Source organism: Enhydra lutris, unplaced genomic scaffold (assembly GCF_002288905.1).
Source record: "Enhydra lutris kenyoni isolate GAN:26980312 unplaced genomic scaffold, ASM228890v2 scaffoldscaffold9, whole genome shotgun sequence".
Lineage (NCBI taxonomy): Eukaryota > Metazoa > Chordata > Mammalia > Carnivora > Mustelidae > Enhydra > Enhydra lutris.
In genome coordinates, this window is record NW_019154093.1 from 25,561,314 (window position 1) to 25,585,991 (window position 24,678).

The 24,678-nt window shown below is 34.8% G+C and overlaps 1 protein-coding gene across 1 annotated transcript in view; it reads left to right on the forward strand.

Annotated features, from left to right (window-relative positions):
• The window catches only part of LOC111143318 (protein kinase AMP-activated catalytic subunit alpha 2), a 65,145-nt gene extending 46,312 nt beyond the window's left edge, over positions 1-18,833 (forward strand). Inside the window, exons 3-9 of the mRNA XM_022496978.1 lie at positions 1,394-1,487; positions 2,556-2,700; positions 4,131-4,218; positions 5,609-5,833; positions 13,598-14,102; positions 15,735-15,861; positions 17,327-18,833. Of these exons, the coding sequence (XP_022352686.1) occupies positions 1,394-1,487; positions 2,556-2,700; positions 4,131-4,218; positions 5,609-5,833; positions 13,598-14,102; positions 15,735-15,861; positions 17,327-17,565 (1,423 nt within the window). The 3' untranslated portion in view covers positions 17,566-18,833. The remainder of the gene's footprint in view (positions 1-1,393; positions 1,488-2,555; positions 2,701-4,130; positions 4,219-5,608; positions 5,834-13,597; positions 14,103-15,734; positions 15,862-17,326) is intronic.
• Positions 18,834-24,678: the final 5,845 nt, after the last annotated feature.

Here is a 24,678-nt window from a genome sequence, read left to right on the forward strand (position 1 = left end):
GACTGTGCCACCCATATGCCCCACCCAGTATGGAATGTTTTTAATATATACAAAAGCAAAGTGATGAAGCCTCATGTATCTGTCACTTGGCTTCAGCAGTTGCCAGTGTATTGTTTTATCTGCTTCTTCCCACTTCTCCCATCACAAATTATTTTGAAGCAAATCCCAAATATTACTATTTTAATCTGCAAACTCATCAGTTTCTACTCTGAAACATACCCTTCTTTAAATTTTAGTAATACAAGCACAGTTCATTATCACACTTTAAAAAATTAATTAATAATATCAAACATCCACTCAGTATTCAGACTTTGTTTCATAAGTGGTTTAAAGCTGGTTTGTTGGAGTCAGAATCAAAATAAGTCTTGGGGCACCTGGGTGGCTCAGTTGTTACATATCCAACTCTTGGCTCAGGTTGTGATCTCAGGGTCCTGGGATCCAGCTCATGGTTGGGCTTTCACTCAGGGTGGAGTCAGCTTGAGATTCTCTCTCTCTCTGTCCCTTTGCTCCTCCCCCTGGCACATGGGCCTGTGTGCGCGTGCATGCTCTCTTTCTCTAGAATATATAAATCTTTAAAAAAATCAAAACAAGTGTCTGCAGTGTAATAGGTCAGTATGTCTCTTGATTTACTATAAATCTATAGCTTCCCTTCCCCCTTTCCTTTTCTCACATTTTATTTGTTGGAGAAAGTGTCATTTGACCACTTTCTGCATTTCACTGATTAAATCTCTTGTGATATCATTTAGGCTTAGCAAGAATATTTTTAAATTATGTTTAAATATGATACCTGATCTCTATGGACCATAAAAATTTTTTTGTTTAAATGGAGAAATGAATGCTTAGTTGTTGAAGAATGAAGGATTTCAAAGATTTTGTAAACATGAAAGGGAGGATCTGAAAAGTCCATAAGCCTCAGAAAGCAGAGAATTTTGTAAGGCTATGTTTATATCTCTGTGATTGTTTTGATAACATAATTTGTTGCTATCTTAAAATATTGTAAAACAGGGCTCCTGGGTGGCTCAGTGGGTTAAGCCGCTGCCTTCGGCTCAGGTCATGATCTCAGGGTCCTGGGATCGAGCCCCGCATCGGGCTCTCTGTTCAGCAGGGAGCCTGCTTCCTCCTCTCTCTCTACCTGCCTCTCTGCCTGCTTGTGATCTCTCTCTGTCAAATAAATAAATAAAATCTTTTAAAAAAAAATTGTAAAACATTGGAATACAGAATTGTAGCAATAATATTACTAGCTTAATTTTTAAAAAACTAACATTTTTTGATCATTTTTTAAAATTTATTTTCAGCATAACAGTATTCATTGTTTTTGTAACACACCCAGTGCTCCATGCAGTCTGTGCCCAAAAACTAACATTTTTTATCATTTTTTTCATTTACAAAAAAGATACCAGGTGATCAGCACTCCAACAGATTTTTTTATGGTAATGGAATATGTGTCTGGTGGTGAATTATTTGACTACATCTGTAAACATGGACGGGTGAGTAATTTATTATCTAGTACAGTAAGCCCCTAAGCTAAGAAGAGACTAGTAGGAAATAGCAAACCACAAAGAAATCTTCAAAGTCAGGGTTGCTTCTGTAATAAAGACCAACTAAAGATACAGAATATTAGACATTTTTTCTTTCTTAAAAAATATACCTTTCAGGAGTGCCGGGCAGGCTCAATTGGTGGAGCATGGACTCTTGAACTTGGGGTTGTAAGTTCAAGCCCCACACTGGGTATAGAGATTGCTTAAAAATAAAATCTTAAAATAATATACACCTTTTGGGACACCTGGTGCCTCATTTGGTTAAGCATCTGCCTTTGGTTCATGTCATGATCCCGGGGTCTTGGGATGGAGACCTGTGTTGGGTTTCCTGCTCAGAGGGGAGACTGCTTCGCCCTCTGCCCCTCCCCCTGCTCTCTTGCTCTCTCAAATAAATAAATAAATAAAATCTTAAAAATATACATATATACTTTTCAAAATACTGATTTTGGGACCCTAGGTGGCTCAGTCATTAAGCGTCTACCTTGGCTTGGGTCATGATCCCAGGCCACATGGGGCTGCCTGCTCAGAGGGAAGCCTGCTTCTGCCTCTCCCCCACACCTCTGTATTCCCTCTCTTGCCATCATTCTGGCAAGTAAATAAAATCTTAAAAAAAAAAATAGTGATTTTAAGGAACATATTCCACTTAATTGCCAACATGATGTCAGTGAAAAATCTGTTCCATAACATTATGTTGAAGCTTCAAGGATTTCCTTTTCTTAGCACTTTCACATAAGTTGTTTTACATTATGTTTTACTTGTTGATTGCTTAAAACATTGTACAAATTTAGTAATATTAATTGAAAATTAAATCTTCCTAGCCTAGGAGCAAATAAAGAACCTTATTGATTGACATCTTGAACTCTAATGCAAGTTTCTGACTTATTTGTCTGATTTGTTGAGAACTCAAGCCTGATTTAATTAGCTTGCTCAGTTACATTTGGGCTGATTATGAAACTAAAACTCTTGCTATGTACATGTCTCAAATATTCTTAGTTCAGCTTCTTTTATACTTGCTAGGTTGAAGAGGTGGAAGCAAGGCGGCTCTTTCAGCAGATTCTTTCAGCTGTGGATTACTGCCATAGGCATATGGTGGTTCATCGAGACCTGAAGCCAGAGAATGTGCTGTTGGATGCTCACATGAATGCCAAGATAGCCGATTTTGGTATGTAACTCCATAGTTGTTCAGAAATGTACTAGTTGCCTTTTAAAGTGTGTCAGTAGCAACTATTGAAGAACTATGAACTTGTAGTTTCAATTTTATAAATCTGATACCATGAAAAAGGGGTTAATGCACAGTCTCCATGTTGATTTGTTAGGTTCATTTAAACACAATTTTAAAAATACACATGCTTCTAGAGAAGTTTAGAGGGCCAGTTTCAAGGTACATCCATGTAATATGCATTTTCTCCTAAAGGAAAACCTGTCTTTTTTTTTGGAGAGGGGTCACAAACTCTTTTGAAAATATGGGCACTTCCTTTGATGAATGCACTTAAAGAGAAATACCTGAAAATTTGCGTGCAGTTTTGAAGACTTACAGCCTTTCTCATTTGATCAAGGGTTGACTTCAGGGTAAAATCTAACTACTTGCTAAAAAGAATAGGAGTTTTTGTCAGGTGTAAAACAAAAAACAAAATGTAAATTTAAATGCACCAAATAGTTTCTGGGGTAAACATTCCTGGAAAGAGTACCATAGTAGGGTGTTTGGCAAAAGGATTAGGAAGTAAGAGGTTATAGAAAGAGAGATGGAAACGTGCCCGAGTTCAGTGTTGCTTATGTAAATTTTTTGTCTGTACCTTGTCTTTAATCTAAAAACTAGGAAACTAGTTTTCCTATTTCTCTTCCTTCTCTAAATCGCAAAGCTCTTTAGTATGATACTTCAACTAGATTTTTGGTTCCATAGATTATTTTTTCTATGTTGAATTAAAGCTTTCCAAACTAAAAGCTTTTTTAATGTAATTTTTATAAATTGGAGCTTGTCTGATTTCTACTTAGAGATTGTTTTAAAAGACTTTGAAAGTACAGGATAAAAAGTAATGGTCTCTATTTCTTTCAACTGTAGAAATGGATAAATAATATTTTGATGCTTTTATGTTTGGAAAAGTTCATGTAATTTAGAATAACCTCATATTTGTGAAGTGAATCAACATTTTTTTAAAAAGGTTAATTTATTTGGAGAGAGCACTAGTTGGGCGAAGGGCCTTGGAAGTGGGGAGAGAAAGAATCCCAAGCAGATTCTCCGTGAGTATGGAGCCCAACATGGGGCTTGATCCCACAACCCTGAGATCATGACCTCAGCCAAAACCAAGAGTCGGATGCTCAACCAACAGCCACCTAGGTGACCCAAGTGAATCAACATTTTTAGTTAGAAAAGGAATTTAATTCCAATCATATGTGATGTGCGTTATCTTTTTTGTCAGAGTGTAAGCACTCTGAAATAGTCTTCTTCTAGTCTCTCAAGTGCTTGCCACTGTTTTAAAATAATTATAAAATATGATATGCAAAACATTGAAGACTTGACATTTTTCTTCATGCATTTATCTATGTCTACATATAAAAATATCTAGCACAAAGTAATATTACTCTTATTTTCAGGATTGTCTAATATGATGTCAGATGGTGAATTTCTGCGAACTAGTTGTGGGTCTCCAAATTATGCAGCACCTGAAGTCATCTCAGGCAGGTAATAATAGATCAGTGGAGAGAGTAAGCTCTTTATAATCTTTTGTTCATTCTAATAACATTTAATTAAAATATGTTCTAGTTCAGAGGATGAGATTGTTAACATAATAGGAACAAATTATCCCTTTAATTTTTCCATTGTTGAAGAGAGAATAGTTATGTTAAACAATTTTTTAAACATTTGGTTTAGATTTTGTAATGAGTATATTTAAGGAGTTCTTCCATTTAAAAAAAATGACTGAAACAAATCATGATTTTCTTCATTTTGGAAAAGTACGGATAAGAGAAAGCATTTGTTAAATTAAATTTAATGTCATCATTTACTTATCAGACACTGTCCTTAAATAATAATTTATATATTCTTTTATAAGGTACTGTATAGAGTATTATTTTATGTTTTGTCTTTAGAAGAATGAGATTTTTCAGGGACAGTATTGTCATTCCTGAAATTCAACTGTATAAGTAGGGATTGGAACTTACTCATTGGTATATTCAAAAAATATTTATACAGATTGCAGTGGTAAACAGAAGACTTTTCACAGTGACCAATGTCTGATTTAAAAAGTTAACAGAATTCACTGAGAGAAAATAAAGAAAAGGTATTATCGCAAGGAGCAGGTATAGGAGTTTTGGACAAGTACTGCAAATGATATAAATGATGGACAGCAATTTTTTGAAATGGCTTATATTCTTTTAATTGGAATTGTAGAGATTTACTTTGTTACCTCGGACCCAGGTTTGAATTTGTCAGTGGGGTATCAGAGGCATTTTAGTACTTCAGAAAGGTGAGAAAAAAGGAATAATATTCCAGACATAGGTTATGTGGAGCAAAGCTAATCTTAATCCCATGAGCTAATCTAACAAGTGATTAGAATGAAAGTCATACTCAGGATAACATGATACAGGACAAATACTGTGGAAGAGATTGCTGCAGGACTAGTTCAGCACTTTAATTCTTCAGAAACTCTTTAAAATAGGCATGTGAGGGTTGAAAATTCTATTTTATATGCATTTTCTTTCTTATAGTTTTGTGGTAAAAGGATTTAGCCTAAACACTATAGTAGTATTTTTTCAAGTTTGTGGTCATTTACTTTGATGTTTCCTTAAAAAAACCAACCATAGTAAGTTTTATATTTTTTAATTAATTAGTAAGTTGTGAGTTTGTGACAAATAAAGTAACACTTTCTTTTGGAAAGCTTGAATAGTAACTGCTGAGACCAATTCCCTATGGCGAACAAGCATTGAGTGTTGAGGTGTGGCCAGGGACTTCATTAAAGGCTTGCAAATGAATATACACCGAGTCTACACCATGTGTGTACAGAAGCAGGTATACTTGGATGAGAACAAATGGCACTTGCATTTCAGGTTGGCGTTGTCATCTTTTCTCTTAGATTGTATGCAGGTCCTGAAGTTGATATCTGGAGCTGTGGTGTTATTTTGTATGCCCTTCTTTGTGGCACCCTCCCATTTGATGATGAGCATGTACCTACGTTATTTAAGAAGATCCGAGGGGGTGTTTTTTATATCCCAGAATATCTCAATCGTTCTGTTGCCACTCTTTTGATGCATATGCTGCAAGTTGATCCCCTGAAACGAGCGACCATCAAAGATATAAGGTGATTCTTCTTTTTGTTACTGTTATGTACATTTTATAATATTAATAATTGTATCACTAATTGAGTGCCTGCTTTATGTTAGACTCTAATACTTATTGTATAGGAATTCTGCTTTCCTTTTTACACAGACCTGATCATGTCATTTATCTTTTAAATATTTCAGATTGTTCCCCATACTTTTTCCTTGAGGTAGCAAATCCTCTAAGGCCCTTCCTAAGGAGGCTCCTTTTCCTGCTCTGAGGTTTCACTCCTGCACTCACCACCACACCCACTTCAGCTACACTCAGCTTTTCCTTCTTCATCAAACATAACATGTATTTTATGCTTTCATGTTCTAATTTATATTACTGCCTCTGATGCCATTTCTGTCTCTTTTGACCTGACAGACTTCCATTCATCCTTTAAAATTCTGCTTACATATGACCACCTTTGTGAAATCAATTTGGATTCCCCTAGGCAAAGTTAATTGCTTCCACTTCCATGATTTTCAAATTTTGTTTATGGTTTTTTTTTTTCATTATCATTTCAAATGTCAGTGCGTATTTTTCCAGTCCTAAGTTGTAACTCCATAAGGGTAGAGAGAGTGTCTTACTCATCTTAGTACACACAATGCTAGATGGCCCATGAATGTAGTATATGCTGAGAAACTGAATAAATCTTATGTGTAATACAGACTGACTTTTATGTATTTTATATATGGTTGATGAAATGAAACATTAAAAGTTTTGTTAAGATTTTGAATCCAAAAATAGCTGCTAGCACTGTGAAGGATTTCTTGTTATGTGAGAAACTTTGGAACTTGCAGTGGCTGGTGTTGTTATGAATATGACCTTTATATAGCACACACAAGCCACGATAATGCATTGCCTTTTACTCTTTACTTATCAGGTTATGTTTCTTAGAGTTTCTTTTTTTTTTTTTATTCTTACCTAACATTTCATCGTTTATTCATTTACAAACACATTCTTTTGCCATCTTTCCAGAATCTCTCCTCTTAATCTTCATAAGCCAGAATGGCTGTTTAGAGACTATGACTCCTGGAATGTTTAAATGATGACATGGTTTTTTTATGTGATTGCTGCCTATCTCTTAGACTGCAAGAAGGGGCTTATTTTTCTTAAGTGCTCCAGGCCTCCTACATAAAAGAAATGTGTAATTGTATATAGCACCAAGTTTAGTTATAGAAATGTACTTAGCAGGAAAAAAATCTTTTGTGTTCACAGTTCTTTCTTTTTTCTTTTCTTTCTTTCTTTTTTTTTTTTTTTTAAATAAATTCTACACCCAACATGGGGCTTGAACTCACAACCTGAGTTCAAGTGTCACATGTTCTACTGACCAAACTAGCTAGGTGTCTCAGTCACTTAATTGGCTTGTCCTTAGAAAGAAAATTAAATATGCTTCCTGTGAGTTATTCATTCTATAAGTGGAAGCCTGCATCTCCCTCTCCCTTCACCCATTTTGCCTGTCCCCGCAAACCCCCCTTCTGGCAGCCATTGGTTCTCTATAGGTCTCATGCTGCTTTTTGTTTGTTTTTTCATATCTTTTTTTAAGATTCCACCTATAAGTGAAATCATATGGTATTTATTTTCTCAGATTTATTTTACTTAGCACAGTACCCTCTAGGTCCATTCATTTTGTTATAAATAGCACAATCTCATCTTTTTTTTTTTTTTAAGATTATTTATTTATTTGACAGATATCACAAGTAGGCAGAGAGGCAGGCAGAGAGAGAGAGAGAGGAGGAAACAGGCTCCCTGCCGATGTGGGGCTGGATCCCAGAACCCTGGGATCATGACCTGAGCCGAAGGCAGAGGCTTTAACCCACTGAGCCACCCAGGCACCCCCAATCTCATCTTTTCTTAAGGCTGCGCAGTACTCCATTGTATATGTACACTACATGTTCCTTACCATTTGTCTGTTGATAGACACTTAGGTGGCTTCCATATCTTAGCTATTGTAAGTAATGCTGCAATAAACTTATGAGTGCTTATATTTTTTTGAATTAGTGTTTTTGTTTTCTCTGGGTAAATACCCAGTAGTGGAATTATTGGGTCATGTGGTATTTCTATTTTAAATTTTTTGAGGTACTTCTATACTATTTTTCACAGTGACTATACCAATTTACATTCCCACTAGCAGTGTGGAATTCCTTTTTCTCTGCATCCTTGTCAACACTTATTATTTCTTGTCTTTTTTATTTTAGTCCTTGGCAGTGTTAATTGTGTAACGTGATATCTCATTGTGGTTTTGATTTGCATGTTCCTGATTACAGTTGAGCATATTTTCATGTGTCTATTGGTTACCTGCATGTCTTCTTTGGAAAAAATGTCTGTTTAGGTCCTCTGCTTGTTTTTAATTGATTGGATTTTTTATTTTGTTTTGTTTTGTTTTGTTTTGGTGTTGTATTCTTTATGTATTTTGGACTTAACTCCTTACTGCATATATAATTTGCAAGTATATTCTTCCATTTAGTAGGGTGTCTTTTTGCTTTGTTGATGGTTTCCTTCACTGTGCAAAAGCTTTTTATTTGATGTAGTCCTGATAGTTTATTTTTGCTTTTGTTCCTCTTGCCTTAGGAGACATATTTAGAAAAGTGTTATGGCTGGTGTCAGAGATATTATTGTCTATGTTTTTCTTAGGAATTTTATGGTTTCAGATCTCACATTTAATTCTTTAATCCTTGTGAGTTTATTTTTTGTGTGTGATGTTAGAAAGTGGTCCTGTTTCATTCTTTTACATGTAGTTCTCCAGTTTTCCCAACACCATTTATTGAAGAGATTGTCTTTTCTTCTTTGCATGTTCTTGCCTCTTTTGTCTTAGATTTAATTGACCATATAAGCATAGGTTTATTTCTGGGCTCTCTATTCTGTTCTGTTTATGTGTCTTTTTGTGCCAATACCATTGTTTTAATTATTGTAGCTTTATAGTGTATCTTGAAATCTGGGATTGTGATACTTCCAGCTTTATTTTTCTTTCTCAAGATTGCTTTGGCTATTTGAGGTCTTTTATAGTTCCATACAAATTTTAGGATTGTTTGTTCTAGTTCTGTGAAAAATGCTTTTGGTATTTTGATAGGTATTGCTTGGAATCTGCAGATAGGTTTGGGTAGTATAGACATTTTAACAGCCCTAATTCTGTCAATCCATGAGTATAGTCTTTAACCTCCTTGGTTATATTTTAGTATTTCTGGTGCAGTTGTAAATGGAATTATGTTCTTAATTTCTTCTTTCTAGTACTTTGTTATTAGCGTATAGAAATGCTACTGATTTCTAGGTATCCCGCAATTTCACTGAATTTATTCTAGTAGTTTTTTGGTGGAGTCTTTAGGATTTTTTATGTAGAATGTCATGTCATCTGCAAAGGCCCCCATACTGGATGGATATTAAACTGTCATAGTTTAACAACTTCCTTACCAGTATGGATGCCTTCTATTTCTTTTTCTTGTCTGATTGCTGTAGTTAGGACTTCCAGAACCATAGTGAATAAAAGTGGTGCTCTCAATTTTATTGATCTTTTATTTTTTATTTAAATTTATTTATTTATTTATTTAAGTAATCTCTACATCCCATGTGAGGCTGATTTCAACACCCCAAGACTGAGTCACATGCTCTTTTTATTGAGCAAGCTAGGTGCCTCTTACTGATTTTTTTCTATTGTTTTTTAATTTTTATGTCATTTATTTCTGCTCTGATCTTTATTATTTTCTTCAACTCACCTTGGACTTTATTCTTTTTTTTTTTAATTCCTTTATGCGCAAGTTTAGATTGTTTATTTGAGCTTTTTCTTATTTCTTGAGGTAGGGCTGTATTGCTATATATTGCCCTATTAGAACTGCTTTTGCTGCATCTCAAAGATGTTGGTTTGTTGTGTTCTCATTTTCATGTGTTTCCATAACTCATTTAAGTCATTGAGTCTTAAGTACCAAAATAGAGTGTCAGGTAGTAGTGATAGAAAGACTTAATTTCTGATGGGGAAATGAACTGATATATTGTCTCAGGCCAACTCTCATAAACATTCTGGTTACTGCTTATCTTGATAGAGTTAATTCAGAAACTAACTCCTGAAAACAAAAGTTGAGTATGACTTTTTAATTGGCACTTTTCTTATGGTTAAGAATTAGGTCCTTTGTGCATATGAATGAATTAGAAATAAAAATTTAGATTATTTCCCTATTTATCATTTTTTAAACATTTATATCATTGATATAATTCACATACTGTACATTTGTCCCTTCAAATTGTATAATTCAGTGGTTCTTAGTATATTTACAAAGTTGTACAGTCATCACCATTTTCTAATTCCCTTAAAGAAACTCTATACCCGTTAGCAGTCATTACCCATTTCCCCCTCCTTTTATCCCTTGGAAGCCAGTAATCTACTTTCTGCATTTATGGGTTTGCCTGTCCTGGAAATTTCATATGAATGGAATCCTGTAGCATGTAGCCTTTGGAGTCTGGCTACTTTCACACAGCATAATGTTTTCAGGGTTCATTCATGGTGTAGCATGTATAGTACTTCATTCCTTTGTTCTTTAAAAATACTCCATCGTACAGATACACTACATTTTGTTTATCTGTCCATCAGTTAATGGATACTTGAGTTGTTTCTGCTTTGGGGCTCTTAAGAATAATGTTGCTATGCACATTCATGTACAAGTTTTTTATGGTCACATGTTTCCATTTCTTTTGGATGTATGTCTTTAGTTTGTAATTCTTGTTGCTGTTCCTTTTGTTAGTGATTTTACTGAATTAATTCCCCAGATTTTGTACTTTTTGTCATGGTTGGCCACTGAAATCTCTGATTAGTTAGCTTAATGGTCATCTTATTGTTCGAGCTTTCCTTAAATGCCTTGATCTAATAAGTCTCACAGCCTTTGCTAAGTGATTGTGTGTACATGTTGGAGTATGTCTTCATTGCTCCAAAGAGAAGCTTTTAACTCTGATTTAGTCTTTATTCCACATTAGCAGAGAGCCTCAAAGTCAGCCAGTGATTAGAAATGAGGGTCTTTCTTGGGTAAGCACACAGCCCTGCATAATATATGCATGGCCTGCTTGAGTCCCAGGAATATATCAGAGTATTTCAAAGACCTCAGTGGAACTCTTATTCCTGAACTTTTCATTTTAAGGTTTATGGTTAGCTTCTTGTTTGCCCCAAATCTTACTGCCTCTTCAGTCACTTGGGATGTCACAGTTACCATTGGTTGGTTTTTGTTTGTTTGTTTGTTTTTTTAAAAAAGATTTTATTTATTTCTTTGACAGAGATCACAAGTAGGCAGAGGCAGGCAGAGAGAGAGGGGGAAGCAGCCTTCCTGTGGAGCAGAGAGCCCGATGCAGGGCTCTATCCCAGGACCCTGAGATTATGACCTGAGCCAAAGGCAGAGGCTTAACCCACTGAACCACCCAGGTGCCCACCATTGGTTGTTTTTGACAAATGTCCTGGGGAGAAGGCTATTTGCAGTGAGGGAACTCTGAATCAGGTCGGAAAAAGACAAGGCATGCAAAATGGAGATTTCCAGGGAACTTCCAGACATGTCAAATAATTACAGTTTCCTGAGGCTAGGACTTTTGGAGAATTCTAAACCTATTCTGCTCTAATTCTGAACCTATCTTCCCCTTAGTGGTTGTTAGGCCATTATTAGTTTATTAGGTGTTGGGCTACCATGATTGTGAGACTGCTGGTTTTCAAGGCTACCATAGAAGTTGGAAAAGGAAGATCGGTGTAGGGCAATTTAAAATGTTTCAGATCTCACTGTTTTTACTGAGTTTTTTTTCTTACTTGGACTATTTCATTAGCATCATCAACATCATCATTTTTGTCTTTTCAGTTTCTGTATCACAAGCAAGATTATCTTTACAGAATGCAAATTAGATTATGTCACCCATGTCACTGTAAAATCTTTCAGTGATTTTCATCAAGCATAGGTTCTAGTCCCAGAATCTTTCTTCTAGCCTATAGCTGTCAGAAATATTTGATAGCTTTTGCCCCTCCAACCTATAACTCCTGTTTTCATGATAGTGGCCTCAGTCCTGTTCTGGAACATGGTACAACTCTTTGTCTCAGTCTTCACCTGCATTGTTTTTTGTGCTGGGAATACCTATTTCCCAGCTCTTTGCTCCCAGCTGACTTCTAATCATTCTGATATCTGCTTAAATATTACTCCGTAGCTTCCCTAATTACATGGCTCCTGTTCTGATATATATATATTTTTATCTTACCTTGTGTTCTCCTCTTATAATCTTTATCACAGGATTTTCATATTTGTATATTTGAAACTATATATTTATTTTTGTGAATATTTGTTTTATCTGTATTCTGCTAGAATATAATCTGAGAGGAGGAATGTCTTTTTGCTATACTATACTCTTAGTTAAAATTCATAAATGAAACAGTCAATAGAAAGCATTGAAACAAAATATAGACTGATCTGAATTTAGTTTAGAGGGTGCCCAGTTCTATCACGTAGCAATGCTTATGTAGTCTCAAAGGAATAATACATAGTTAGTCAGATGAAAAGAGGCAGGATGTTCTTGGATGTGCAAAAGCCTAGAAGTGTGAGAAAACAAGATTTAGGAGACTGATTGTCAAACTTTTTGGTTTTAGTACCCCTTTATAGTCTTAAAATTGAGGCTTCCAAAGAGTTGTGTTGTTTAATGCAGGTTATATCAGTATTTATTATAAGAAATTGAAACTGAGAAACTTAAAAAAAAAAAACACTTAATTCACTTAAAAATAACAGTAAAGCTACTACATGTTAATCTAAATAACATCTTTTATGAAAAATTTAAAAAATGTTAATAAGAGTAGAATTATTTTTCAGAGTCTCTTACGTGTTGGGCTTATTTACTAAGAGAGACACCAGCTAGGTTCTTAGGTCTACTTCTTCATTCAGTCTGTTGCAATATGTTGTATTGGTTGCAGTCTATGAAGAAAATCTGATACCACTCAAATAAGTGGTTGGAAAAGGAGGAACATTTTAACAGTCTTTCAGATAGTTGTGGATATTCTTCTTTGATCTTAAGCCAAAGCTTAACTTGTTAGTTACAGTATAAATTAGAAAACATCTCAATGTATATTGAGATGTATATGTAATATATATACATCTCAATGTATTTGTACTTTATTAATTAAAATTAATTAAAATCACCAATTAAATTATTAATTAAATAAATTAATTAAATCAATCAAACAAATTAATTAAATAATTAATTAAATATTAATCGAATAATTAAAATTAATTAATTAAAATTCACTGGTCCTTTTTTGTGTGTTTTGTGGATATTTTACTTTGGTCATTCTGAAAATACCTTGGTCATTCTGAAAATACCGGGTTATTGAGTTCAAAAGATTTTCCAAATGGTGACATGTTCATTATAAAGTATTAAAAACCATGTTCATTGTTACCATTATAAAGTTATTAGAAAAGTCTTAAAGTCGTAGGAAGCTGTCAAACTCATGGAGGCAGATACAAATTATATAAAATTCTAAAATTTTGCTTGAAAGGTTGAACTTTATCATTGGCAAAAAATACCGCTAGTTGTTTCCTTTGAAGTGACAGGCTCATTTTACTAATTTTTCAGAAATGTCAGCCAAATACCCAAGTCTGAATAATCATAGTTATTCAAGGGTGGGGGTTAATTAGCTTACTCAGAATCATATAGAGAACAGGTCTTTCTGATTCTGTTATATTTTATTGCCCCATGTCTAAATTATTTGGGACTTGCCAAAGCATGTTCTTACAATAGTGTATTGTGGTATTTTTCCTAGAGAGCATGAATGGTTTAAACAAGATTTGCCCAGTTACTTATTTCCTGAAGACCCCTCCTATGATGCTAACGTCATTGATGATGAGGCTGTGAAAGAAGTGTGTGAAAAATTTGAGTGTACAGAATCAGAAGTAATGAACAGTTTATATAGTGGTGACCCTCAAGACCAGCTTGCAGTGGCTTATCATCTTATCATTGACAATCGGAGAATAATGAACCAAGCCAGTGAGTTCTACCTCGCCTCTAGTCCCCCATCTGGTTCTTTTATGGATGATAGTACCATGCATATTCCCCCAGGCCTGAAACCTCATCCAGAAAGGATGCCACCTCTTACAGCAGACAGTCCTAAAGCGAGATGTCCATTGGATGCACTGAATACAACTAAGCCCAAATCTTTAGCTGTGAAAAAAGCCAAGTGGCATCTCGGAATCAGAAGTCAAAGCAAACCGTATGACATTATGGCTGAAGTCTACCGAGCTATGAAGCAGCTGGATTTTGAATGGAAGGTAGGAAATTGTAATATCTTAAGATCATTTGTAAAAGTTAGCTTTATTTATTATTATTTTTTTTTTTGGTATAGTAAGCTGCTCTGATCTACTGAGTTGAGTACTTAGGTCTCTAAAAAAGTTGTTTATTTAGATACAAATTTAGTGGTCTTGGTGTTTCTGGATGATAAACCCCATTTTTTCCATTAATATACCAAGTGCATTCCAAACTAAACACAGTTCTGAAAGCATGAAGAGTTGTTGATGCTGCGGACCTACACATTTTTAGAGACTAGCATTCTTGGCCAAAAAACAGAAAGTAATCAACCTGAAATCACCTGAGAAAATAGTCCACCTATTTCTGTCTGCATCATAGCAATAAAAAGTCATGTGTCTTTGAAGATGCTGTGTTTTTACTTTTCTCTCTTTTCTTTTTCCCTCTAGCTATAACAGTTAGGGGTCAATAAAAGTGATACCATCAGGACATATTTATTCAGTCAACAAATACTTTCCTCTAGGTTAAGAAAATCTCTTTTATTTGGCTAGTGCTTTTAATCCTTGGTTATGGTATATTTTTCTTACTCTTAGCTCCCAATTTTCTTTTTTTTAAATTAGTGCTCAAATTCATTGCAATTCTGTTTGAGTGGGAGGGAAAGCATTTTTTTTCATTTCAGATATCTTTTACTCTTCTTTTCTTGAGGACTATGAATGTATTTTTAAAGGCAGAATAAAAATATTCAAATATACCTTGTGTATATTCATTTGACATGTTTGAAACATCTATCATTTTCATTTTATTTGTACAAGAAATGAATAAACAAGATAATAGTTCCTTAAAACTGTTTAAAAACAGATATGCTTTTTCTTAAGCAATTTAGTTAAAAGAAAGACATTAATTTCTTTAAAATTCCATACTGAAAAAAATTTGGAACTCATTTTTCTTTTAAAGATTTTATTTATTTAATTGACAGTGAGAGACACAACGAGAGAGGGAACATAAGCAGGGGGAGAGGGAGAGGGAGAAGCAGGCTTCATGCTAATAAGCGGGGAGCTGGATGTGGGGCTTGATCCCAGGATTCTGGGATCATGACCTGAGCTGAAGGCAGACGCTTAATGACTGAGCCACCCAGGTGCCCTGGAACTCCTTTGACAGATGTTTTGAAAACCCAGAATCATCTTTATCTGAGCTGCAGTTTTCTTCTGTTCAAAGGGCAGATAAAACTTCTTCACAGAATTATTGGAATACATAAATTTTGTGACAGTACCTGTTTATACTGCCTAATGCAAACTATTAACGTTAGTTCTGTTTTATTCCTCCTACTCCATATTAATAGGTAAAGGTATTCAAGTTGAGGCTGGGTGACCAGAATTGTTGTTGACATTTTAGAACAAAGGCATAGCTAGAGTGAAGGCTGGACTTTACATAATCTCTGAGTTCCCTTTAAATTTCTGGTGATCTGCACAGACAGTCCTATTAGTGGAGATTAAATAAATACTAAATACTAAAGTGTCATGTAATATTAGAAGATGATTCAGGAATTCCTTCTCTACCCCACCTGTCAGCTATTTCAATACTCTTTGCAATAAGAATAAGGGAGATACTATAGCTTTTTATTTTTAACATTTTTCCTTAAAAAATGTTTCTCACTTTAGGTAGTGAACGCATACCATCTTCGTGTAAGAAGAAAAAATCCAGTGACTGGCAATTATGTGAAAATGAGCTTACAACTTTATCTGGTTGACAATAGAAGCTATCTTTTGGACTTTAAAAGCATTGATGGTAAGGAAGCTATGCAGGCATGAGCTCTGAGAAGATAAAACTTGGCAGTAGTTGACAAGATGTTAAAATCATCTCAAAGACATGGTGGGTAGGTCTTCTATGCTGGTTTTAAAGTAATCTAGAGTTAACTAAAAATGCAAGTGAAATGAAAAGGATTGAAGACGTGGAATATCTCTAACCCAGCACTTCTTCAAAAGACGTGCCTCCTTGGCATAAAAAACTCGCTTGCAGTGTTGGTTGTGGAGCTAAAGTAAGGAATAACAGGGAGGCAGTTTTTACCTAATATTGCGTGATGCTGTCCGGTTCTTTGTCACATTTCTTCATTCATATTTTCTTATTGTTAGGATTATATGAACTTCTCTGTTCATCAACTTTCCTCATCCTGGTTGGCCAAATGAGTCTCTCCTTGTATTCAGGTTGGATTTTGATGCCCCAATCATTTAGGAGATGAAGGAATCAGGAAGGTGGTTGTTGTTTGTGTCTAAGTGTTTAGTGGGTGCCAGAAGTCAAACCCTCATGAACCAGATGTTCAGTACAGAGGCCCAAGTGGGATAAAAACAGTAAACCAGGGGTCAGGTGCAGGACAGAACCAGAGGAGAACTGAGTTCAGAGTTAGGGAAGTTGTTTTCAACAGAACAGTTAAATTTTATTCTGAGCTATCACTGCCTGTCATCAGAATTACCCAGAGTTCTTAGTAAAATGCAGATTGTTGGGAACTACCCCCAGATCTACCAAATCAGAATTTATTTCTAGAGGTGAGTCCTGGGAAACTGGAAATCTTTATTTATTTATTTATTTATTTTTTAAGATTTTATTTATTTATTTGACAGACAGATCACAAGCAGGCAGAGAGGCAGGCAGAGAGGGGGGGGGGGGGGGGGGGGGAGGGGAAACCCCCCCCCCCCCCCCCACCCCGAGCAGAGAGCCCGACTCTGGGCTCCATCCCAGGACCCTGGGATCATGACCTGAGCCAAAGGCAGAGGCCTTAACCCACTGAGCCACCCAGGCGCCCCTGGAAATCTTTATTTTTAACAAAATTTCCTTACCCCATCCCCAGGCATTGTGTACTGAAGGTTCAGAACCACTGTATAATGGTAACTTTTTATTTTAATGTTTTTTTGTTGTTGTTGATATGCTGCAAGAAAATAATCATTCAGGGATATTCTTTCTTCAAATGCGATATCAGTTTAAATTCAAGGCTGATGCCAAATACTACACTGAGAAGGATTTAGGGGTGACATTTTGACTGTTAGTGTTGTAGTTGATGAGTGATGTCTGTTATAATTGTGAGAGGAAAGGGGTATTGCTTCTCCTGCTCTTAAAACTCTGAAACATGCCATCCATGAAGTTTCCCTTGTTCAGATATGGGTTTTCTGTTTTCAGTTTTCTGAATATAGCATCTTCATAGGAAGGGCTTGGGCAAATATACCTTTCATATAAATTGCTCTTCTTTCATCCATTTCAGATGAGGTGGTGGAGCAGAGGTCTGGTTCTTCAACACCTCAGCGTTCCTGTTCTGCTGCTGGCTTACATAGACCAAGATCAAGTTTTGATTCTGTAACTGCGGAGAGCCATTCACTTTCTGGCTCTCTCACTGGCTCTTTGACTGGAAGCACATTGTCTTCAGTTTCACCCCGTCTAGGCAGTCACACCATGGATTTTTTTGAAATGTGTGCCAGTCTTATCACTACTTTAGCCCGTTGATGGTGTTTCTTTAGTTTCTGTCTTTCTGTTATAGCACTGTGAAAATCAGATAGATTCTTAAAATTATTATTTTACTTATGGATATCATACACTCTGGAATACTGATGGAGAGTCATGAGTATTTCCAGGGGACACTCAATGCCATTGAAATTATTGAAAACAAAAAACTCCGACATTTTACTTACCTATAGACGTCTGTACTTCTGTTTTGCCTATGATAAATTCATAGAGGCAGTATCTTTAATTGGCGAACATTGATGAAGAGTATTGTTACTTTAAAATTGTGAGTTCACTACAGATGATTAATACACCTTCACTGGTGAGTCATCTCAGTCAAAGGGTGGTTTGGCAATACCTCTTTGCTCTACTATTTAGTGTAGGTAAATCCAGTTTATTTCCTAAAGTTCAGCAGGCTTTAAGCTGTGTTATGCACCCAGTCTTCTTGCACAAGATTTAAAAAAAAATTAACACAGCCATTAGTAAGATGGTATTTAAATGTTGAAACCTTAAAGGCTGGCCCCCAGAATTTTGGAAGCCAAGTTCTTCTAGTAGTTTTAGGTTTTGAAAATACTGCCTAGTGTTTAACAGAAGGGTTGTGGTCCTGAAACAGGTAACTGGTTTCCAGGTTCCTTAAAAACAGCTTATAACCAGCTAGAGATTTTATTCGAGATTTCCTTGGATAATATATTTACTTAAGAGTCTTCGGTGTTCTTCTCAGTATTAGAACATCTGAAATTACAATTTTTGGTTTTTCATAAAAAACATTTTTTTTAAACTAAACATCATTTTAAAACATGCCTTCAAAACTACCTTTCTCAAATTCTTTTTGCCTCTATTTATTTTTGTATTTCACCAAGCATGATAAAATAGTTAAATGAAACAAAGCAAAATACCAACAGTTCCTTAAAATAGAACTTTTACCTTTGATTTAATGTATGTGGTGGTGGGGAGTGTGTGCATATGTCCCCCTGCATCCCACAATGCTAATTCTTCATCTAAAGTTCAAGTTTGTTATCACAGCCATCTCCCCCGCCCCCACCTTCACACCACCAGTTTCTTTGTTGTCTGATCCTTAGTGGCTGATTTACTTAGCTTTTAAATCTTTTCTGGTTCCCTTTCTTTGTTCTGAATCTTGGTTGCTAGCCATCCAGTTTGAAAACACTGTTCTGGCCCTAAGGGCTTTTCTGTACCTCCAAAGCTTATTAGGTTGTGACCTTACCTGTTGAGGCTGTTAGGCTAGGGAAGCCTTAAAAATTAAAAAAAAAAAAAAAAAAATTCTCTCTTGAATAAATGTATGTGTTGTTTACATATATACATATATGTATTCACACACCAGTGCTTTTAAAGGAAAAAACCAAACAGTTTCTTTGTTTTGCTTTGTGCAGGTTTTTTTTTTTTAAGTTTAAAAAGAAACCTATATACAGCAGATTAGATAATAGCTCATTGCTTATATTGTTTTAGTCAAAGTATTTAATTTTTAAATTATGTGTAATTTATCTAATTTGTATTTATTCATTTGTTTAATGTGTTATAATTACACTCTCATTCACCTGACTTACCCTAGATAAGATTAAGCTCTTGAAAACAGGTTTCTGTTTGCCAAAAATAATGTTTTCTACCAAGAAGCAAATGAAAATCTTTGGCCAAGTTTCTCTTATGTTTTTGGAAGATAAGCATGTCTGTCTTTAAGTAGTTTCGAGTCAGGAGTTTGCAGTGTGTCACATCATATTGGTTTATAGAACTTTTTAAAAACGGTGTTAAGTAACTTTTAAGTCTGACTTCATAATATCTAAAGGAATCTTTGCTCGCCAATTTGGGAAAAAGGGTGGGTTTGCATTGAACTCTTTTTAAGTTTAAACCTTTGAAAGATTGCCATCTAGTGGCATCAAAGGGTACTTTTTGTGATTGTTTTTAGAGGGATAAGCGTCCTGCTGTGCGTTATAGATAGGGCATAATTTTAACGTCTTCAAATGTGTAAATACCTCTTTTGGGAAGAACAGGTCCACCTCATATGATTTGCTTGACTGTGATTGATCTTAGAAATAGGAATTCTGATGATTCCTTATCCCTAATGACAAAATCCCTAACAATTTTGAAGGTGGAAAAACAGCAAGGAATATAGTGGCATTTTAGCTTTGTTAGTCGAATAAATCAGATATTAAGAACTTATTCATATATAAATACTTTATATTGGTGATTATCATGTTTATTGAGAATTAAAAATATTATATACTATTTTCTCATTCTTGCCAGTATTTGTGAATATCTACATTTTGATGGTTATCTGTTGAATTTTAGGAGAACCAGGGTTGCAGTTTCAGTTCTCTTATGCTTACATTTTTAAAGCACAGCTACTCTGAATCTAGAAGGTACAGTAAATTGCTTTATATTGAGGAGATTTCAGGAGGCTCAGTACGGCATAATAGGGGCCGGAACAATGTCATAGGAGGCTTTTGTTGCTAATGGGCAGGAAAAGGGAAAGAATCAGTTGCTAAATTCCCACATTTCAATCTTGTAACCCGGTTAATCAGGGGTGTGGTATGTGGTTGTTAGATCTGCGGTGGGAAGAATTTCTTCAAGTTAAGATTTTGGAGGAGAGCTTCTATTATTAGGTTATAAAGAATTAGCTACATCATGGAAATGAACTCCATATGGTTCTACAATAGCATTTCCCACACTGTATCCCTGAGGTGCTGTGCTGAAAAACGAGTCCATTGAGCAAGTTTGGAAAGTGTTATACGCCACACTTGCTTGAGGATGGAGTGGATATGAGAATTAAAGACTTTGAAAAGTCCTTCAGAGAAAAAAAGAAAACTTTAACCCTGCTTTCCCCAAATTAATTTAACTACTTTTAATCTTAATATTCCATGGGAAAAGGCAAATTTGGAAAATACTATTTTAGGAAACTTATTGTTCCAGGTTGCTATAATTAGTTAATTATATATGTAATATGTATATTACATATATATAATAATATATGTAATTATATAATGATAATTAACATAGGAAATAATAGAATTAAGGTATCTTTTCTTCTTACCAGTTGCTGGAGAGAATATGGTTCAGAATCAGAAAAATTTCATTTTAACCTGTGGACATCCTCATTTGAGCAAATGCTGGCCTAAACAAAATTTTGTATGTCTGTGATGTGTTTCATAGCACCTTGATTTTCTTAATCAGATTGTGGTATTGTTTGGGAGCAAAATTTATTATTTGTTGTGTTGAATGGATAGCTGAGAAAACTTAAAGCAGATTATTTGTGTAAAAAAAAAAAAGGCCTAAGAAACTAGTGACTAATGCTTATTATGGCTCTATGGCTTTGTAGGCAATGAGTCTATGACATTGATTCTCACTTTCAAACTGTATAGTCCGTGAACATTTTCTAAATACAGGACACCATATTTAGATCTAATTCCTGTAATCTGTAATGTAGGAACAGATAAATTGGATGGGGAGGTAGGCAAACCTATTTCAAGTTGGATTTTGTTTTGATCAACAAACTTTTGGCACACTTTTGTAACCTCAAGTATTTTGTTCCTTGGTATTAGTCTGCTATAACAAGAATCTAGGAGCCTAAATTAATTGGAAGTACCAGTATTTCTCTGTCAGATAATTGGCTGTATGTTTTACAGACAATTCTCCATTTTCTGCAAATAGGGTTCCCATGAGAGTTGCATAATTGTTGCTTTTTCTTATTCTCTAGCCAGTTTGTACTCAGGGAACATAAACTTTTTTTTTTTTTTATATTGGAAGAGACATAATTAAGAAAATAATCATAGACAACTGTTACAGGTTTTCTGACTGTTTGAATTTATCTGTAGTTTCTATTAATGTGCAGTATACTGAGTTAATATAAGTACTGTACCTTCCACTTATAAAATAGAAAAGCTTAGAATATGCTTCCCACAGACACGGTATCTTTGTCTGCCACTGGTTAATAATTTAAATCCTGTTGATGGCTGTGAAATCTCAATATCTAAATGCAAACCATGTTCATGGTTTTGTCTGTTTTTGTTTTTAAAGAACTCCATCTTTTCAGTCTGGCATATCTTTACCTGGTCATTCTGTCATTCTGTGACTTTTTAAATAGGGAAGGTAATTTATTTTAATAATCATTCTCAGAGGCTCTATTGGAAATTCTGGATGAGGAATATGTGCAATCTGTTAGTAAATCACACCTATGTTGGACCTCAGTTTGTAACCACTAAAGTGGGAGGATAGGCTAGAAGGCCTCCAAGGTACATTTGAGCTTTAAAGTTCTGTCTTTGCCTTTTTTGTGTGATTGTGTTAGTGTTCACTTTTTATATATTTAGAGATTTTATACTAGTGTCAATGTTCTGTATTTGGTGAGGCATTTTAAAGGTTTATACTTGAAAAAAAATTTAAATACAGCTGTCCTCTAGAATACAAATGGCAAAAGTCATCTAGAAAACTGAACACGTTAAAACATCATGTGCACTTGGCATAAGCAAAATATTACTAATTTGAAGTATTAGAAGTGTTCCATACTTTTTTATAGTGATTTTTAGATCCAGAGACCATGTCTATTAACATAGTTAATACACTACAGTAATCTTGTGAGGTATAACCATTTTCTAGTCGAGGAAGCAGGACCACAAAGCTCTTCATAAAGCTTTAATGCCATACAAGTATTCAGCAATGACCACTGCTCTTTCTGTCCCACCTTCCTCAAGGGGAGAACAGTCTGAATCACTGAAACATCTGAGTAGTTGAGTAATAAATATAAACCCAGATGTATTGCTTTCAAGTCTTTGAGTGACATAAAGTAATCCTAACTGAATATTTCTTAATTATTGGAACTAGTTGATTATACTAAAATTATTTATGATTAGTATATTGATATTTATAAGTACTTTTGAATTATTGAGGGTGCTTATAAAATACTGAAGGTGTTTTAAGCATGATTCTTCCTTTAATTTTATTTACTTGATCCTTGTAGCACAGTCTTTTATAAAAAGTAAAAGTAGGTGCAGCCCCTATCTTAAATTATAATAGTTTTTGACTGTTATCTGAATTAGGTTTATCTAAATTTCATGTACAGATTGATAATTTTTCATTTTGTATGGGTATTTAGATGATAAACACTGTTTTCATAGAGTATATCTCTGTTCACAAACTACCTAATTATTATTGGCTTGATATTCTCCCAGATCTTACAGAACTTTGAAATGTCATTTGTTTGATGAGCTTTAAAAAAATGATACGTTACTTGAACAAGTTCCTGGCTTCCTTACTAGCCTTTCCACATATAATCTTGATGGATTTGATACCACTGAACAGTAATAGCATAAAGTAAACAGTAAGAGCATAAAGAACCTGACTCACAGTGAGACTGGACTGAGTTTTAACTAAACTTTTTCAGCCAGAACCTGATAAGAGTCAGCCTGGGTCTAGAAGTTACCAGACTGTGGGCCGGTATTAGCGTAGTGAGCCAGTGTTCGCGTTTACTGCCCCACTGCAGAGCAGTGCCATTTGCAGCCATGACTGTGATGGGATTTCGGGTAACTACTGTTTATATCCAAAGCAGTTTAGGTTTTGCGGAGGTAGCTCATGATTATTTGGACAAGCAAGATAGGTAAATTTCAGTTACATTTAAAGTGCAATTAAGGAAACCCCAGAGTAGTGTGTTCTTTCCAGGAAAAAAAGCTGAAGTATTTGTAGAGTATCTTAGCATGAAAACTTTTCTGAACATACACAGAATTTTGACAAGGTTTATCTGTGTGATTTTGCAAGGTTAACTGCTTTGTGTTGATTTAAAATTTCAAGGAGGCACAGGAATGGTCTAGCCCCAGAGAACTACATAGTTAGTTTTTTGCTGCTTAGTTAATTTTTTAACTTACATAGTTAATTTTTTGCTGCTTATTATAAGAGTTTATTTCTCACAGCTAAAAATCCCTTTTAAGTTAATTTTGTTACAAAGAAAGGCCATTCTTCTAGATGGATAATATTTTCCTGAATGGAAAAAAAATAGATTAATTGCTCTAAACAAAACACCTTAATTGTGCCTTCTCAAATTATAGGAATAGTAATAATTAGTCAAAAATTTGTCTGAAGTTGTTTTTTCTAATTGCTCTTGTTTTCCCTCAGTTCTGCCCTCCACAGATGGTTACATTGTTTGCTTTTGCCTGTTTGGTTTTCAGGCTCCTTTGCCTATACCTCACCCTATCACTGTCAGAAGCTGTTCACTGGATGTATTTTTCTGTTGCCTTTATGTTGTTTCACTTCTTAAGTCATTTTGGTGAAACTTTGGCTGCTTTCTCATGTTTTTAAAATGAATGCAGTGATTAAGAATCTTTACAGTTCAACCCTTTAAAATGTTTGTAAAGGCAAGAAATAATGCAGAGCAAAGAACAAAAATTAATTTGGAATGTGATTCTCAGTTTGGTTGGATTTTCTCATCTACAAAATGTGGACAATAACCTACCTCACAGACGTGTGTGAGAAACTGTTTGAGGGCCCTTACTTAAATACAGGGTTTATCATCATATTTAAGGTAAATCCCTTCCTTTCTTCTTTTTAATAGAAATCTTTGATACTGATAGGATGACTATCTTGATTTTAGAAGTGTAATGTGGTAAGAATATAGTGGTAAAAACGTTTAAGACCACAGTTTCACGAAATATGGTATTCTTATTTTAAGTGACTTAAAATTTCTTGAAAACATCAAATATTCAAATTTTGAACTTGTCTTTTGTGGCAACAAATATTCAGAACTTCTTAAGTTGTTGGCTGAAGCTGCCTTAATGTACCAAAATACAGCTTTCTCTCAAGACTGTTCACAAATCTCTCTGGTTGTACAATGTTTTGCGTGTTTAATGTAAAATTGTTAGAGAACTGTGAACTCTAAGCAGAGTAATCTAAATATTGTTTTAAGAAGAATGCCTGTGTTCTTTGTCATGTATGCTTAAATATCATACAGTGAATTTTGAGTGCAACAAATAAAACTGAAAGTTGATAGCCATTAGGTTATGACCATGACAATCATAAGAAAATGCAAGATTGGATATTAGTCAAAACATTTTCAAGAATATCCTATGTTCATTCTTCCTTAGCCTATTTTTGAAAAAGAAAAAATACTCCATAGGCTGAGTC